The sequence below is a fragment of the Papilio polytes genome, unplaced genomic scaffold, assembly GCF_000836215.1.
Source record: "Papilio polytes unplaced genomic scaffold, Ppol_1.0 DF824191.1, whole genome shotgun sequence".
NCBI classification, from domain to species: Eukaryota; Metazoa; Arthropoda; class Insecta; order Lepidoptera; family Papilionidae; genus Papilio; species Papilio polytes.
Window position 1 is genome coordinate 1,983,739 of NW_013525013.1, and position 18,984 is coordinate 2,002,722.

Genomic DNA, 18,984 nt, shown 5'->3' on the forward strand with positions numbered 1-18,984 from the left:
GAAGTATATCAATTAAATTTATAAAAATACATTCTTTGGTTTTCTTCTTTATCTATTTATCAAGACTAAAAATGTAAGAAATCGATCAATAAATAGGACTTGCAAAATTAGTATTTAGGAAAAGGTTCAAAGGAAAAATCCATGTAACTTGTAACAAGTATTTTGAATTTGTTTAACAATGTATGAGGAACTGTCTAGTATTGGGAACAGGATTTCACATTGGTTACACAAATAAAAACAATGCTTGTAATGTGTACCTGTATTAAGAGTCAAATAATTAATATTTTGTTGCAGTAAAATGTCTTCTTTAATCTAGAAAATAAAAAAAACACAGTATAAACGGATTTTAGATCACAAGAATAATTAATTACATATTCACAAATAACGTTCACATTTGCACAGTTCGCATAATCTCGCATTAAAAACTGTCAGTAAAAACAATGATCAAGTAAGCGATCACTTTAAAACAACATTTTAACTTACATTTTATAATACATCTTGCAAATAAAAATTACATAAAATTCAAGTTAGCTACATTTTTTTAAATAATTGTTACTACTTGATGTTATGTTTTATATTAAAAACATAAAACTGCTTTTCCTCGATTGTGTCATGACATTTAATGATTCAATTACACCTAATTAATATGTATGACTTAGTGAATTTTATCCATTGAACTTCCAAACATTTCTCTTGATATTCTCTCAGTCCATGACTTCCTAGTTTAGTCGCAATCTCATTGTGTAAGAAAATCCAGTGCAAGGAAAGAGCTCACCAGAAAAACAGAAACTTTACATGCCAAATTCACTATTTTTTTAAGATGAATAATTCAATTCTGTTAACACCAGTCAACAATATTTTATTTCAAATCTGGTGAAATTTACGTATAGTAGAAGTGAGCTCTTTGAAATACACTGAGTTTTTTAGCACATCATTTTTGTACGCCGAAAACTTGCAGCATTAAACTTATAAAAAATTTTTAACAATACAAAACTTTTTGGAGAAGACCTTTATAGTCGAAATTAAAATAAATGCAAATTGGAATCTAGATACATAGTGAATGATATAATGTTTAAGTATTAGGTACGCAGCGTACGTTGGGCTAAACTAGCGACACTACTCTCAGCCGCTACAACAAACTGATCTCTTTAAATAAGGCCATTATGATTCACTCCGTCTCTCTATGGAAGTTATCTATTGGGAATTATTTATACACTTTCCGCTTACATTAATAATTGAATGGGGCCTACCTAGAAACATAATATAAACGTTTTACAATAATTATTGTTCACATTATTGCATAGAGCAATGAAACGAGAGGTGTACAGTGCAGTATAACATAACCATTGAATAATTCGTAAGTTTGTGCATGATATAACCTGTCTCGCCTCGCGCACCTCAACAACATAGTAAATGGAAACAGTATAGGCTACATTTTATAATACACTTTTAGTCTACATGAGGATCGGTATTGCGTAACTTACATCAACAAAATTACGTAAATAAACTAATAGAAAGGTCCACTCGTGACGGCCGCTGGTGCTCTAGGCTTTACATGACAGAGTGTACACAACAGATTTAGGAACCCGAATCACGAACGACGCTGTGCCATCATTATAAATAGAACTCTCATTAATAATAATAATAATAAAGCATAATTTTGTTTATCAACAAATACTACGGCAACATTATTGACTTCACTAGGCTAGGCTCGAGAGCTCGACAATAAATATCTGCATACAGTGTGCACATTCCGTCCCGCGTCCGCAACATAATCTAACAATATATTGAGCATATCCAATATTTGGCAAACAGTTTTCGAATATGAATATTGGCAAATACATTTGTAAGTACTTTGTGACGAATATAATTTTCAATAATAAATAGATAAAAATGAACACCAAGTACAAGATAATGACGGTTACATGTTAGGTAGGAGATACGCACATTGCGGCCTGGGGTGGGACAGCGCGGCACTCCAACAATATCTCTGCTGAGAGAGGAATCTGATTCTTATGTCGACAGGAGTAGGTAGAGTATCGTGTGCGGCGAGGCGCGCGGCGCCGCTGCGTCCCGCGCCCGAACAACACTCAATCTCGCCTAATAAACGTTCTCCCCCTGAAATACAAACACATTACATATCACTAAAACATTCTACTGCTGAAAGAAGAAAAATGTTAAAAAGTGGTGTGAGGCTTAGGGTGCAATTTCTATAGTTGTTAAATTGGTTTTATTTAGAGGACTAATGAAATTCATTGTCGTGTGGGAAATCTGTCGATAGGTATAATGCGCGGGGTGTGAACAGAAATCACTCGTATCCAGCGAGAACTAATAACTAAAAAAAATACATTAAAATCGCAAAACAGATTCACCAGTGACAAACACCTTTTTAATAAGATTTTAAAAAGAAATGTAAGTAGTCTTAGTGTAGCAATTCACCATACATTAGTTATTAGTGTATTGTTAATCTATACATATAATAAAATTGGAGTGTCTGTTTGTAATATCAAAAGAAAAGTTCCAGAATTCGGGAAGATGATGTATTTGCGTTGCTGATAACGATAATATTTTAGGTTATTTTTTTCTTAAATTCCGCGCTGTCAAACGGTGTAACGGGCGGCCCGAATTTGTGCTAACGACTATTGCGGACGACAGCTTGTCTATACTCATATTATAAAGATTTGTTTTTTTTTGTATGTATTGAAATAACTCAAAAACTACTGGGCTAATTCTTAAATTATTGAAATCGGAAATGGTGAAAGCATCATTAAAAAGCCACGTTGTCAGTGCGTAACATAGGCTACTCCATTTGTTTTTTTTTAATTCCACGCCGAAGAGGTCACAAACAACAGACTATTGTGTATATCTGTTTAGTATAGTATACGTACGTGATGGTCTTGCGTTCGTTGGGGCGCGAGGCGGGCTGCGGGCGCGCGCGGTTGAGCACCTTGAGCAGGTCGCCGGCCTTGGCGCGCATGCGCGAGTGCACGTACACCTTGCTGCACTTGATGTGGTAGTGCAGGTAGTCGCGGAACATGTGCAGCAGGTCGATGGTGTTGTCGCGCGCGCCGGCGCACGTGTGCCGCGGGAACAGAACTACACACAAACAACTTAATGAGTTAATTCGATAGGGTCCAGTGTTGACCAACAATTAATTTTAAATAATCTACTGAACTCGTTTTTTCCATATCATTGTTTTTTGCTACAATAATCTTCGGCGATTTAAGAGTTAACTATTGAACATTACGTCACTGACCTCTATAAATGGACAAGCTATAAGATGTGGTATTTTAAGCCAATTAATGTTCACCACCTTGGTACTGACATATTGTACTGATAGTGATGGAAATTGTCATTAATAATAGAGATATAAATAACTGTCATTAACATCAACTGGCAAGTTAAATCGGAACGAAGCAATAACTGTCGTTTCTAGGCAAAGACCTATCCATTTATTTAACACAGTGTGTTTAGGTTCAATCAGTTAAAAGGCTATTTTCCTCCTTCCTAAAAAAAAGTCACAGCTCTATAACATTTAATGCCTTTATATGTAGTGGTCATTTAAAATCCAGAAAAATAACTACAAACTATTAGTCATAATTTACTTTAATCCAAATACACAGTTTCTACATTAAACATAGCAACAGTTAATAGAACTTTGCACTCTGACTAATGCTGGTGTCAGTGGAATAAGTTAAAATAATACAATAAAAAAGTCGTTTTTACTTATTAGTATTGGAATGTAATTGGATATTAAGTCAATACAAACAAAGCAGCATGCATAAGTTACATAAAGTACTCACCAAATGTAACATAACTTATATTTTCCCCAACTTTGGCGTCGGTATCAAGAAGTTCTAGTGGCGGCTCCTTGTGTGAAAATAGAACCTGAAATAAACGAAAATATCAGCATAACCATAGCCAAGGAAAACAGATATAACAGTAATGTAGATTTCTTCTACAGTAAATAAATTGTAGAAGAGTTAAAAAGCATATGTAAGCTTTTATATTGCCCGCGGCTTCGTCTAGACAGAATTATAAAAAAACATAATAAACCTTTGTTTAATTACATAGATATCCATTAAGCCGCTTTAGTGCCATATTTTAATAAATATCCATCCATCTACACTTTTGTATTTAGTAGTAGTAATTTTAGTAGGGGGCTACGGTTTCCGCAACTTTCGTGTTTATTATATTAGTTTGAAGTACCTGTGGCGCAGTGTGTGACGCTCTTCTGCCTTCCTTCAGCTCCTGCATGAACACCTTCCCGATGACCATGTCGTCCTCGTGGCGGAACACGGTGGAGAACACCACAGTCACACGGTCCTCTTGAGCCTCCACATATCTGGAATATAGCAATTAAGTAAATTCATAACATTGAAAGAAATTTACACATACACCAACTGTTGCTCGCAACTTCAACACGTGAAACTTAAAAATATAGCCTAAGTTACTCAGCAGTAACTAGCTTTCTAATAATGAAAGAATTATCAAAATCGGACCCGTAGTTTTTGAGTTATATAATTCAAAAAAGAGGGAGGTTTGTATTTTTTGATGTATTGATATAATACATCAAAAAATACAAACCTCTCTCTTTTATAATATTAGTATGAATATCAACGGTGCAAAACCTAAAAATTCCATTGAACTTGAACACCATACAACAAAAAAGATAAAAATAAAAGTTGACAAAGCAATGATAAAAAAGTAAAATTACAATGTTTCATCCTGGCGATAGTTGATAACGGCCCGCTTGTGACTGACGTCCCCGTCCTCCTGCAAGCGGAAGTAGCGCTCGAACACGGACGCGAAGCAGTTCCTCTTGAGCAGACCAACTCTCTTCACAATCTCCTCCCAGTCCTCAGGGATGTTCTCCATATCCAGCAACACTGACACATTGTAGCCTGTGTGACAAACAATATTCATTATTCATACAAATATTATACATTTTAGAAGCTTCCGTATTCTTCTAAACCATGTTCTACATCTATATCAAATTTTATTGAGATGCTCAGCCGTTTAGGCTGTACACTCAAAAAAACATCCATCTAAACTCCAGAGCATCTACAAAGATCTGGATGATATTTGATAAGAACATAGTAGGGAAAAATACATAGGCTACCAAATAAGTTGTTTATTCTGCGCGAACAGCGACGCAGACGACAGTTAGCATTTTAATAAAAATCAAACATTATGCCCAATTAAAAAATATACATTCTTAACAAAGAGTAAATGCATAGTTCACATTTCAAATATGTCATAAGTTGTGTGGTGTTTCCAAAATGTTTTGTAATAAGTTTATAATCTGTCTCTCAGAGACAGTGTTTTGGAAGGAAGTGCTTATTTCTTTCTCAAAACATTAATTGATCTGTCACAAACATCTGTGAGATGCAACTCAATGTTGTGATTTGTACAACACACCATTTTGAGTAGAATGGGTAATGAAACAAACAAATACATTAAACTGAACTCTTGTATCAAATTTTATGGCAATAGATTACCAATTTATCTTATCACATAACAGATATAATTTTGATACTATAGCAAAAACTTTTTAAAACAATATGCCCTATATTTTTATAATATATTGAACAGTATTAAAAAAAAATCATTCAATATATTTTTATTCCATTTTTTAACTATCCAGTCTTTCTGCATATACATTTACAGGATAAAAAAGGCTTTACTTCTAATTTTAAGTAATTCCTTTACCATTATTAGCCAATATGAAATGTGTAATATTTATTTTTAAGTATGTGTGTTAATGATAAGTAACAAGTAGGTTAGAACAATTCATGAAGCATAACATGGACAGTTCATTATGCACTTCATATAATCCAATTAACACAAATTGATTACTTCAAAATTCTTTTTAATTTAACATTGTAAAAACTTCGTAAATGCTGATCACAATCTCACAGATGTCAAGATATTAATGAAATTTGGAGTTTTAATTGTAGCCTTATCATAAAAGATGTTGCTACATGTTTAATATCATTTCGATATTCAACCATAAAAGTTACAGTTTTAATATTAAAATATATGAAAAATTGTTACCTGATTCCGTTTCAGTGAGGAGAGGTCCATATACTCTTTTGAGCAGTTCATCTGCACCATGTTCTTCTAACTGCTTGTAAAACTTTAATGATATACTAACCTGAAACATAATGAATACATAACTTTAGTTTATATATTTTATGTTCTATAATATTTAACAAACATTTGGTTTTAATAACATGTTTCCAAACAAAACTCTTCAAAGAGCTGTGAGAATTGGTAATATTATGTATTGAGTAATGTTACAATGGATCCTTGTACCACAAATAAAAGTAATTTCAATAATAATTTATGAAAAAATAAATAAGGCAAAACTTCATCACCCTTTATAAAATCAATCACATAAATTTTAAATTATGATATAAATGTTATAAAGTATCATGACCATACAAAACTAATTTTGGTATTATATTAGCAGTGATTAATTTTAAAATACTACAATTTAGGTTTTAGTGATTACAAAATTTAATAACCAGTCTACCTTAAAGGAAAACAGACCATAAACAACTTTTTGATTCATAGAGTGGGGCAATTAATTTAACTTTTTTCCCTTACATATATACATTTAAAATTATTATAGATTTCATCAATACCATTTCCATAACATATAGATATTTTGTAATTTTTCTTAAGTGTCTTGCAAACCAAAATATATGCTTGAGCTACATGTTTCCCTTTTATTACAAGATCAGTAACATCTAATGTTACATTAATATCTGTTCATAAATTAATTTAATTTAATGTATAATAAATCAGAGTTGCTTACCCTAACTTTGGTTTTATCTCCATTAACATTAGATATATGAAAGAGCACTCCATCGAAGTCCGCAACAGTCACATCAATTGATTCAGGTTTTAAGCTAAAAAAAAGTTAACTGATAAATAAATAAACAAAAACAACACCCATTTAAATGATTACTCATATCCTGACATTACAAAACAATTTATCTGCATCCCCTCATTGTTGTTTCGGTATATCAGTGTCACATATCAAATTTAATGTACATTGTTTACACCCATTGGAATCCGAAAACACTTTATGGGACGTTTCCGCACTCCCCGCGAGTACGTACAAACAACCTATATGACTCATCCATGCCGATATGGACTGTATCACGTCATACTTAGACATTGTGTTAAGGATAATACTTATTTTATATGCCGAAAATGTATCTAATTGAACAAAATTTCTCAATAAGCGGCCAACGTGGGCCCACCCTGGAGAAATGGTATTTGACACTTGTCAAGATCAAGACACTCATAAAAAGGGGTTATAAGTACATTACAATATGACACCGAATTTCGAAGAACTGACCACTGTATTTCATTTGATATGGTAACGTTATGATGAGTACGAACACTAAACACGTAACGATTATAAAAACAGGTAAACTTTCTAAGCGTAACGTACTCACCGCGCCAGTGCATTTTTATATTTAACTGTTAGAGTCTCTTCTATAATTCTATTATTGATCTCCAGCAAGATCATTATTTAACAATATATAACCTACAGCCTTTTCATAAAAATAACACTTATAGCACCTTCATTTAATAATTTATACGGATATCTTTAACGATGACCGCCCGTACACAGGTATCTATACGACAGAATAGAGAAAGAAAAGGAAGCTTCAAATTAATGAAAAATCGGCCATGTAACCATAGACACATAAAATTTTAAATACAAGAATCGAAAAGTTCAAAATGTATCAAATAGATCTCTCACATAACGCGTATTACAAGATAAACAATAGCAAAACAATGGGCTACACACATAAAAATAAATTTTCAAGAAATATATGCGAAACACTGGTCACTTGCCGGTCACAACTTAATTTGTATGAGGAGAAGCATCAGTCCACAGTTCAATTATAAGGAAATATAGTATTCTTTAGACTTGTAACTTTATTTCATGTTTTATAAACGATCTAAATGAAAACCATTTTTTTTCTTTTTAACGAAAAATTAAAATTGCAGACTAAACAAGAAAACAAAAAGTTATAAGCAATGGCAACCATTGGTGTAAGGCTTTTTGTCTCTTAAATCTGTCAAACTTTGTCAAATGATGTCAAACAGATTGTCAAATTATTTTTTTCTTCAATTGACAGATAATAAAATCACAAACAAGCACAAGAAAAACGTGAGATTATTGCGTTGCCTTGTGTCAAGTTGGATGTAAATCTAAAGCTTTATTAAAAATATTGGCTTATTATTCGAGTATTTAGTATTATTGAAACTATATTTAACTAATATGGAAAGCCAACTGCTTATTTTAAATGTTGAGAGTTAGTTTAGAAGCGAATTTCTTATCATGTCAAATCAAGTTACACAATTTGTAGCGGGTTTAAAGTCCCGCAATGTCGATATACAAACTAAAACGGCTCGGGAGCTTTACCACTATGCAAAAACAGAATTACGTGAAGTACCACAAGAGGAACTTACCCAATTCCTCGACGAATTTAACCATCAGATATTTGAAATGGTCTCGAGCAATGATGTTCACGAAAAGAAAGGAGGAGTGCTGGCTATCGGTTTGTACATAGTTATAAACATATTTAAGGTATTTATTGACACACGTCGCATTTTGTTCTTCGAAGTTAATACTCTGAACTAACCAACAGATGAATATATTGTCTTAGAAAAATTAAATAATATGAATAAAAATATTTTTTTTTAGTTTGCCTCATCGGTGGCGACTGTGATACAACCAAAACTCGAATTACAAGGTTTGCAAACTATTTGAGAAATTTGCTTCCTTCCTCCGATGTTGGTGTAATGGAATTAGCTGCAAAAACTGTTGGACGATTGGCAACTGTATCTGGTGTGAAACGAGCTGAATATGTTGAATTTGAAGTGAAAAGAGCCTTTGAGTGGTTATCAGAAGAAAGAAATGAGGGTAGACGACATTCTGCAGTTTTACTGCTTAAAGAACTAGCTATTGCTATGCCAACATACTTTTATCAACAAGTTTCCGGTTTCTTTGATCATATATTGGTTGCACTAAAGGATCCAAAGCAACAGATAAGAGAGGCTGCAGCAAAGGCTCTTAGAGCCGGTCTTGTTGTCACTGCTCAAAGGGAAACTGCAAAGCAGTCTACTGCAAAGCCACAATGGTATTTGCAGTGCTATGAAGAGGCTATGGTGTCTTTTGAAGACATTCCTTTTAAAGAAAAAGGTATTACTAAAGAGGATAAAGTGCATGGAGGTCTTCTTATCCTGAATGAACTCTTAAGATGTTCAAATGCAGAATGGGAAAAAAAATACACAGATTTAATGCAAAGCTTAGATACACAGAGAGATATAACTGTGTCTGATGATATTATATTTATAAGTTCAAAGTTACATAGTCCTTCAGTGAAGAGAGGGTACCTTTGTGATGGTTTTAAGACAGAGAATGTTCAGTATCCTGTACCAATATATGAGTCTGAAGTTTGTAAAAAACTATTAAATGAAGAGTATGATAGAATTTGTCAAGGTAAGGTGAGAATGGAATTTGTATAAAATTGTTACACATTTATTTAACAAATAAAAAAACATGTAATGTTGTTTTAAAGTTTAACTGTTATATACCCAAAGAAATCAAAAAATTCATAGGTTTTTAAAGTTTTACCATGTAAAAATTCCATTTTTTTTTATTTTTCATTTAACCTATAATCTCCTAATCATCTCCTAAGCAATAATCTCCTAATTCAAAGTAAATTAAATTTTTTTTGTTCTAGATGTCATGAACCAGAGGCTGTTTAAAACTCAAGGAGTTCCCCAAATTCTACTAATACTAATACCAAGGCTAGCTGCATTTAACAAAGAAGTTTTCCTTAAGAAATACCTGAACTCTACTATGCATTATCTGCTGACATCACTTAGAAGTAGAGAGAAAGATAAAAATATGGCATTTACTACACTAGGGCTAATGGCTGCAGCCATTGAAGGTGATATTAAAAATTATATACGCACAATAATGGACTTCATAAAGCAAGCATTACCAATAAGAGATTCCCAGACGAAAAAACGAATATGGATCGATCCATCCATTTTTGCATGTATTACATTGCTGGGAAGTGCGGTAAAGGATTTGGTGATCAGTGATATTAAGGAACTTCTGGATGCAATGTTTGCTACAGGTCTTAGTCCGTCGCTGACAATTTGCCTTAAAGAATTAAGTGAAAACCTACCATCACTTAGAGAAGAAATATCAGAAGGACTGCTTAATATGCTGTCATTGGTTTTGAGGAACAAACCATTCCTCCATCCCGGTGTTCCTAGGAGTATGGAACAACAGAGTAGTATGAGTCTAGTTATAGAGCCCCACGATACGGCAATTATAGTATTGGCTTTACGAACTTTAGGTACATTCCAATTTGAAGGCCAACATAGTCTGCTTACGTTTGTAAGGCGATGCGCCGATCATTTCTTACAAAGTGACCAACAAGAAATTAGATTGGAAGCAGTCAAAACTGCTGCTAAATTGCTGGCTGATGCCACTGTTAGAACAAAGAATAATCCTTCCAGAACCCTCACCATGCTGACTGCGGAAGTCGTGGGCAAAATGTTAGTCGTGTCCGTCACAGATCCGGAGTACGAAGTGCGCTATTGGGTTTTAGAATCATTGACCGAAATATTCAACACACATTTAGCACAAATAGAAAATCTTAGCTTCCTATTTATAGCGATGAACGACGAACATTTGGAAATACGTGAGCTAGCTATTTGTACGATAGGACGATTAAGTACCGTCAACCCGGCGTACATAATGCCAGGTCTTCGAAAGACTTTGATACAATTCTTGACTGAATTGGAACATTCTGGAATGAGTAGAAACAAGGAGCAGGCGGCTAGAATGCTAGACAATTTAATATTGCACGCCCCGAAACTCGTTAAGCCGTATATGGAGACAATTCTTAATGTTTTAGTACCAAAGCTTAAGGAGTCTGACTCGAATCCAGGCGTTGTAATAAGCGTTTTAAAGGCAATAGGAGACTTAGCTGATGTTCACGGCGATAGCAGTGGCCTTAAGAAATGTCTGCCAGAGTTATTAAGCATTCTCTTGGAACTTCTTTCAGATGCTAGTGCGACTGATAAGAGAAGTGTAGCTCTGTGGGCATTCGGTCAATTGATTAGTGCAACAGGCTACGTAGTCACACCTTACACAGAGTATCCCAACCTTATGGATGTCCTTTTAAATTTCCTTAAAACGGAACAACAGCCAAAAGATCGAAGAGAAACTATACGTGTTTTGGGTTTATTGGGAGCCCTAGATCCTTACAAACATAAATTGACCCGAGGTTTAATCGATGGGCAGCCAGATTCCAGTCTTGTCCCGGTCGCAGATAGTAAAGCTGAAGAAAATAATTTCGATATGACTACGAGCGAAATGTTGGTTAATATGTCGTCAACACTCTTAGACGAGTATTATCCTGCTATAGTCATATCAACACTTATGCGAATTCTTCGCGATCCGACACTGCAACAGCATCACACGAGTGTAGTACAAGCTGTCACTTTCATATTCCAATCGTTGGGCATTAAATGTGTTCCATACATATCTCGAGTCACTCCCAGTCTTTTGTACGTAGCCCGGTCTACAGATAGTAATAATTTCCGAGAATTCTTATTCACGCAGCTCGCTAAATTGATCGCGATCGTAAAGCAACACATTCGTAATTATTTGGATAAAATCTTCGACTTGATCAAAGAATTCTGGTCACCGAATAGCGCCTTGCAGCCTACCCTTATATTATTAGTAGAACACATCGCTGTTGCGCTTGGTTCAGAATTCAAAGTTTATTTGCCACAACTTATGCCGCATATATTACGTGTTCTCGCACACGATACCAGTAAAGACAGATTCGTGACAGAAAAACTTCTCTACGCGCTGCAAAAGTTTGAGGACAATCTCGACGATTATATGCATTTGATTATACCGTCGATAGTTAAGTTGTTTGATACCACTGACTGTCCTATTCCTGTGGCGAAAGTAGCTATGGAGACAGTCGATTATCTATCAGACTCCTTGAATTATAGTGAACTAGTTTCCAGAATAATCCATCCTCTTGTTAGAAGCTTGGATACTTGTCCTGCACTACGCACGACTGCAATGGATACGTTGTGTGCATTGATTATCCAGCTCGGTAGAAAATACACGGACTTTATACCTTTAGTGCAGAAAGTTATAGTAAAGCATAAAATTCAACATCAAAACTATGAGCTATTGTTATCTAAGATTCAATCTACTACGACATTAGGAGTTGATGATGGCTTGCAAAGTACTCGAAGGAAACCAAGAAATAATAATCAAGAGGTAAGAATCCAAGACATTATCGTGCGTAAGTATTGATTTTTGTAATGGTATTGAAAAAATAATAAATTTGACAGGCTCGCATAGTGTTTGCGGATACGTCACAGTCGATACGAAAGTTGTTTGTGAACGCACACAACTTGAAGGTAGCGTGGACTGTGAGCAGCCGCGTGTCCAAAGACGACTGGCTGGAGTGGCTGCGTCGGTTCAGCATAGGCCTCCTGACTGAATCTCATAGTCCCGCTCTTAGGTATGTATTTGCTATAATAACGTTTTATTTTGTTTGTCATTTTCTTTATTTTTATATCCTGCGATTCTCCATAATTGTAACTCATGGTTACTAAAGGATATAATATATAATAAATTTGTTACAGAGCATGTCTAGCGTTAGCACATAACTACTCCCAACTACTTCGGGATCTGTTCAACGCGGCATTCGTATCGTGTTGGACCGAGTTAGAGGCACCAGCGCGGGCTGACCTGTCCAGTGCGCTGGAGCAAGCCCTAACAGCGCCCGATGCTCCAGAACTAGCACATACCGTTCTAAACCTGGCCGAGTTCATGGAGCACTGTGAGGGCGGAGCCCTACCCATAACTACCAGTACACTCGGAGAACGTGCTATGCGATGTAGGGCGTATGCGAAAGCTCTTCATTATAAGGTACGTGCGGTAAAATGTAAAATGTAAGTTGTTTATTTATATTTTACATCAAAAATGTTTACTATGCAATCATTTTTTAGGAAGAAGAATTCCGAAGTGGTGCTACATCTCAAGTAGTAGAAGCCCTTATACATATAAATAATAAACTGCAACAGAAAGAGGCAGCCGAAGGCTTATTGGAGAGAGTGATGGCGCAGCGCGAGGCCGGCGACGCGGACCTACAGGTCCAAATACGCTGGTATGAGAAGTTACATAACTGGGAGAAAGCACTCAATTTGTATGATGATTCATTGACCGCTGACCCTGAGAATATGGAAGCGTGTTTGGGAGAATTAAGATGTTTCGAAGCCCTCGGCGAATGGGTTAAGTTATACACAACCGTCTCCAAACAATGGCCAAATATGTGCGATGATGAAAAGTTCCAAGCGGCCAAATTAGCCGCTGCCGCATCTTGGGGTATGAGCGAATGGGAGTCAATGGCAAATTACGTCAGCTTCCTCCCAGAAAACACTCAAGACGGTGCTTTCTACAGAGCAGTACTAAATATTCACAAAGGCGATTACAATTTATCGAAAATGTATATCGACCAAGCTAGATCATTGTTAGATTCCGAACTAACAGCCGTAGCCGGGGAGAGTTACCAGCGCGCCTATGGTGCATTAGTAAGTGCTCAACTTCTTGCCGAATTAGAGGAAGTCATCACTTATAAGCTTGTGTCGGAAAGAAGGGAATCTATAAGGCAAGCATGGTGGACGAGGCTTCAAGGTGGCCAAAGATTAGTTGAAGATTGGCGTAAGATTTTGCAAGTACGTAGCTTGGTATTGACGCCTCAAGAAGATATGGCGACGTGGCTCAAATTTGCATCTCTTTGTCGAAAGAGCGGGGCTCCAAGGCAAGCTCATAGGACATTGGTTATGTTGTTGGGCATAGATCCAAGTGAGAACCGAGACTTACCGTTGCCGACTCACGAGCCGAGGTTAACACTGGCGTATGCAAAACACTTATGGGTAGCAGGAGATAAACAGTTAGCCTACGATCAGTTACAACGCTACGTGGAGACGGTAGAAACCGGCGACGCCGAACATTGCAGGCTTTTAGCTCGTTGCCATCTAAAACTTGGATCTTGGTGTGAATCTATCTTGGGTATAAACGAGCTCTCTATCCCAGAAATACTCCGCAATTACGCGGCGGCGACCAACCTATCCTCGGATTGGTATAAAGCGTGGCACGCCTGGGCTTACATGAATTTCGAAACCGTGTTGTTTTACAAACATCAAGAAACTAATAACGACAATTCTGAAACTAAAAAGACAACTCCGGAGTTTATCCAACAGCATACGGTTCCAGCAGTCGAGGGTTTCTTTAAATCAATCAATCTATCGCACGGCAGTTCATTGCAAGATACTCTACGATTGTTGACTCTGTGGTTTGACTATGGTCACCATCCTGCCGTTCACGAGGCTTTGGTTGAAGGGATCAGAACTATCGAAATAAATGTTTGGCTTCAAGTGATTCCGCAGCTGATAGCACGCATCGATACCCCCAGAGCTTTAGTTGGGAAATTAATACATTCGCTGTTAATCGACATCGGTAAATCGCATCCGCAAGCTCTAGTTTATCCACTCACTGTTGCTTCTAAATCATCATTTGTAGCAAGAAAGAACGCCGCCAATCAAGTTTTAAAATCAATGTGTACTCATTCAAGCAATTTAGTCAACCAGGCGGCCATGATTTCCGAAGAGCTAATCAGAGTAGCGATACTCTGGCACGAACAGTGGCACGAGGCGCTGGAAGAAGCTTCTAGATTATATTTCAGTGAACACGACGTCAAGGCGATGTTTAAGACTTTGGAACCATTGCATGCGATGCTTGAAAGAGGACCTAACACATCCAAAGAGGCGTCCTTTACTCAGGCTTACGGAAGAGATCTGAATGAGGCACAAGAGTGGTGTAATCGATACAAGGTATTTACTATCTTAAAGCCTTACTAAGGCCACGTTTAAAGTAACTACAGAAGACATAATCATCTCCATCAACCTACCCTTGTCCTTAAGGAAGGTCGGTACAGTATGTGCACTTCCACACATCTCTATCTCTTTTACACAATCCATCCGTACTTCATTATTCCTCTACCTTTGTAGCTATTCGTGCAATCTGAATACTTTCTTGTTTACGTCATAATGGGTGGTTTTGTAGGAGTCAGGTCAGGTGCGCGACCTGAACCAGGCGTGGGACCTGTACTACCACGTGTTCCGGCGCATCAGCCGGCAGCTGCCGCAGCTGACGACGCTGGAGCTGCAGTACGTGAGCCCGCGCCTGCTGGGCTGCCGCGAGCTGGAGCTGGCCGTGCCCGGCTCCTACGTGCCCGACTCGGACCTCATACGTATCGCACATATACAGAGCAGCTTGCAGGTCTGTACTGAATCATACTTAGCTTAAGCTGGGTTGCTTATGTTTCCCTTTATCATTACCTATCGGTTTATTAGTGACAGGTTAAACTAAAATTCTAAGTCGTTCAATTCTGACATTCTTAATTTACAATATCACAATTTTTAGGTAATAACATCAAAGCAAAGACCTCGACGTCTCTGCATCCGTGGCTCGAACGGCAAAGATTACATGTTCTTATTGAAAGGCCATGAGGATTTACGTCAGGATGAACGTGTGATGCAACTCTTTGGTCTAGTTAATACGCTACTTCAGGCAGACCCTGATACGTTTAGAAGAGATTTGGCCATACAAAGATATGCAGTTATACCATTATCCACTAACTCCGGTCTCATCGGCTGGGTGCCTCACTGCGACACATTACACTCTTTAATCAGAGATTACAGGGATAAGAGAAAAATTCTACTGAATATCGAGCATAGGATAATGCAACGAATGGCTTCCGATTTAGAGAAATTAATGCTAATGCAAAAGGTAATTTTATTTTATATTTCTGCTTTTAAAATTGTATTTCATTAATTGTATATGTATTTTGCTATTGTAAAATGGCGATGGTTTCAATACTCATTTAATCATTGAGCAATATGACAATTGTGTACGCGACTCGATTTTATAGACATATGTTGCTCGCCACTTCGCCTGCGTGTAATTAAAATTTATGGCCTATGTTACTCACAGATAAATTACCTTTCTAACTGTGAAAGAATTTTTCAAATCAGCCCAGTAGTTTTTGAGTTATATCAATACATTCAAAATACAAAAATACAAATCTTTCCTGTTTATAATATTAGTATAGATGAATAGAAAAATTGGAATATTTGTTTTTCTCAGGTTGAAGTATTCGAACATGCGCTAGAGCATACAGCCGGAGATGATCTAGCTAAGTTACTCTGGCTTAAGAGTCCATCATCTGAAGTGTGGTTCGAGAGACGCACCAACTACACGCGGTCGCTGGCCGTCATGAGCATGGTGGGCTACATCCTCGGCCTCGGAGACAGGCATCCCTCCAACATCATGCTCGACAGGGTAACAGGAAAGTTCTTGCACATTGATTTCGGAGACTGCTTCGAAGTTGCAGTCACCAGGGAAAAGTTCCCGGAGAAGATACCATTCAGATTAACCAGGATGCTTATCAATGCTATGGAGGTAGGGTACTTTTTAATTTCCTACTTAAATTACCTGGTTTTTTAAATCTGCCTTTCTTAATTTCTAATTTGTCTTTTTTAAGGTAACCGGTATCGAAGGTACGTATCGTAGAACTTGTGAATCAGTGATGGAAGTTTTACATAGACATAAAGACAGTGTGATGGCGGTACTTGAGGCTTTTGTATACGATCCACTCCTCAACTGGAGGCTGATAGATGCAGCGAGACGCTCCCGAGGTGACGGAGACCCATCCGAAGTACCCACATCACCTATAACATTTAAAACAAGACCTCAAATTGGAGTAAATGATACTCTAGATCAGCCAGCGGAGACCAATCTCAATAAACGAGCCTTAGTAATAGTAAATCGAGTTAGAGACAAATTAACAGGTCGTGATTTTACACATATAGATGATCTATCTTGCATTTCAGTACAGAAACAAGTTGAATTGTTAATACAACAAGCGACAAGTAATGAAAATCTTTGCCAATGTTATGTCGGATGGTGTCCTTTCTGGTAACTTTGTCAGTTCATTTTACTCCCATATATGACATGTTATTTAAATATTTTTTTTAATTGCCTTTTGTTTTTCAATAGCTTTGAAATTAATTTCACCAGTTACTTTTAAATTAATATTGACATTAACCTGTTACATTTTATTTTCGTCCTAAAATTGTGCAAGGTAATCTCCCTCACTTTATGAGAGATTTCCCCAGATTGTGTAAATTATATACCTATATTATATAAGGGAATTTAAAAATTGAAAATAACACTAAATGTTTATAAACTCTTAATGCATTATATTAATATTTTGCATTTATAAATCTGTAATTTACACACTGCCAAAGAAATTATGAATTGGTGTGTTTGTTCGTAAGTATATATTGTATAACTACTGCTTATGTATGTATTCTCTGATTATTATATAATATAAGGATAGGTAATTTGGAATGTAAACTAGACATAATTGATATGATAACATAAAAATCATTTTATTTTAATTGATTATTTTAAAATGTTTTTCACTAAAGTAGAATCTTTTGTATGTTATGTCTCCGCACTCTCGAAACATTCATATAAGATGTTTCTTAACGACTACTATGTTTTGTGTAACCTATTGTGTTCCATATTAAAAAAAAATAAAGCCCTCCCATGCCAGGATTTTTTTGTTCTTGGTTAGTCTATGATTCGTAATTTAAATACTCTTGATGTTAAAATATTACGGTTGTTATAATTGTAAAAAAATAAAGCTGGCTATGAATATTTTGCTTTGGTAATTATTTTAATTTAATTAAAAATAATAATTTTATTGGGTTGGAATTGGTAACGTGAACGGCAAGGGCAAGCTTAATACCGAATCCATTTGCCGTGATTTAACCCGCTAAAACAAAATAAAGTATTGTTGTCCCGGTCATTCTCTTTAAAAAGTTTAAAAACAACGTTTTTCGGAAATAAGTAGTGGACACCATCCGTCAAATAACACGTTTTTGTGTTGGAAATTTTGTGATTGATTTACTCGTGATAAATGATTTAAGTTTAGCATTTATAGGTAAGCTGTACCTATTTTGGTTTAACGCAATTTTTTGTCTTTAATAAAAAAAAAATGGAATGCAATTTGTGTATTTTTTACATTTCCATCACCTTTTCAGATATTGGTACTGGTCTCGAAATTGCCAGTTCTATGAACAGTTTTATGATAAAACTGTTGTTCGATTTGTCTGAATAGAATATAACAATTTGGAAACAGTGGTCTTTAGAGATTTTGGCGGCTCTAAACATCGTGTAGCAAGATGATAGTGAGCATTGCATAGGGTCCGCATGAAGGTTAAGGGGGTCAAGATATTTGAAATGACTTATACCATTGGTCAGAAACGATTTACAAAACGCCAACATTCAAATGAAAATTGATTATTAGCTTTCCAATTCTATGTACTTTCATCTAATAATGTAACTTATTTAAAATAAATCAATCATATGGTTAAAACATTAAATAGAATCATGTTCAATACCTAGTTACCTTGACTTTCACGTACATAAGTTGTTCTGCATTCAAGTTTTCCGCTATATTACAAGGAGAAATAGGGCTGTTACCTCTCCGAGTATTTTTATATTCGGGTCTATGTTTCTCGAAAGTACGCAGCCCTAAGCATAAAACGCAGACTCTAATTTTTTAGACATGCAGATAAGTCTATTCCAAAATTAAAATTATAGTATAAAACAATTACAGTTAAGGATATTAAAGTGAATTTCGAAAAGAAGGGTTTGAAGAGGAAGTGTTTTATGTAAAGCTTTAATTTTACTTGTTGGTATGCATCGAAGCAATGTTATCTCAAAGTTAATTAATTTGATAACTAACTATACTAATGTATCTAACCAAT

The 18,984-nt window shown here is 35.9% G+C and overlaps 2 protein-coding genes across 2 annotated transcripts; one reads left to right on the top strand and one right to left on the bottom strand.

Moving 5' to 3' along the window:
- Positions 1–244: 244 nt before the first annotated feature.
- Positions 245–7,682, bottom strand: LOC106110894 (actin-related protein 2/3 complex subunit 2). The gene is made up of 8 exons (XM_013292844.1): positions 7,473–7,682; positions 6,824–6,917; positions 6,058–6,157; positions 4,718–4,904; positions 4,210–4,345; positions 3,804–3,888; positions 2,889–3,096; positions 245–2,118 (listed from the first exon to the last, which is right to left on the bottom strand). Exons 1-8 carry the CDS (start codon positions 7,544–7,546, stop codon positions 2,091–2,093), a joined length of 912 nt encoding a protein of 303 aa, XP_013148298.1. The 5' UTR covers positions 7,547–7,682; the 3' UTR covers positions 245–2,090.
- A 500-nt stretch (positions 7,683–8,182) lies between these two features.
- LOC106110847 (serine/threonine-protein kinase mTOR) lies at positions 8,183–18,220 on the top strand. Its single transcript, XM_013292786.1, has 10 exons — positions 8,183–8,588; positions 8,735–9,532; positions 9,777–12,355; positions 12,430–12,602; positions 12,727–13,012; positions 13,093–14,976; positions 15,209–15,424; positions 15,569–15,934; positions 16,292–16,606; positions 16,689–18,220. Exons 1-10 carry the CDS (start codon positions 8,369–8,371, stop codon positions 17,124–17,126), a joined length of 7,275 nt encoding a protein of 2,424 aa, XP_013148240.1. The 5' UTR covers positions 8,183–8,368; the 3' UTR covers positions 17,127–18,220.
- Positions 18,221–18,984: the final 764 nt, after the last annotated feature.

Bases quoted from the DNA above. Each gene is read 5' to 3' on its own strand.
- LOC106110894 (XM_013292844.1), bottom strand. From the start codon at position 7,546: ATGATCTTGCTGGAGATCAATAATAGAATTATAGAAGAGACTCTAACA. The intron at 6,918-7,472 runs GTGAGTACGTTA...ACTTTTTTTTAG, and splicing joins TATAAAAATGCACTGGCGCG to CTTAAAACCTGAATCAATTG. The intron at 4,905-6,057 runs GTAACAATTTTT...TTTGTCACACAG, and splicing joins CCTCACTGAAACGGAATCAG to GCTACAATGTGTCAGTGTTG.
- LOC106110847 (XM_013292786.1), top strand. From the start codon at position 8,369: ATGTCAAATCAAGTTACACAATTTGTAGCGGGTTTAAAGTCCCGCAAT. The intron at 9,533-9,776 runs GTAAGGTGAGAA...TTTTTGTTCTAG, and splicing joins GTATGATAGAATTTGTCAAG to ATGTCATGAACCAGAGGCTG. The intron at 14,977-15,208 runs GTATTTACTATC...GTGGTTTTGTAG, and splicing joins AGTGGTGTAATCGATACAAG to GAGTCAGGTCAGGTGCGCGA.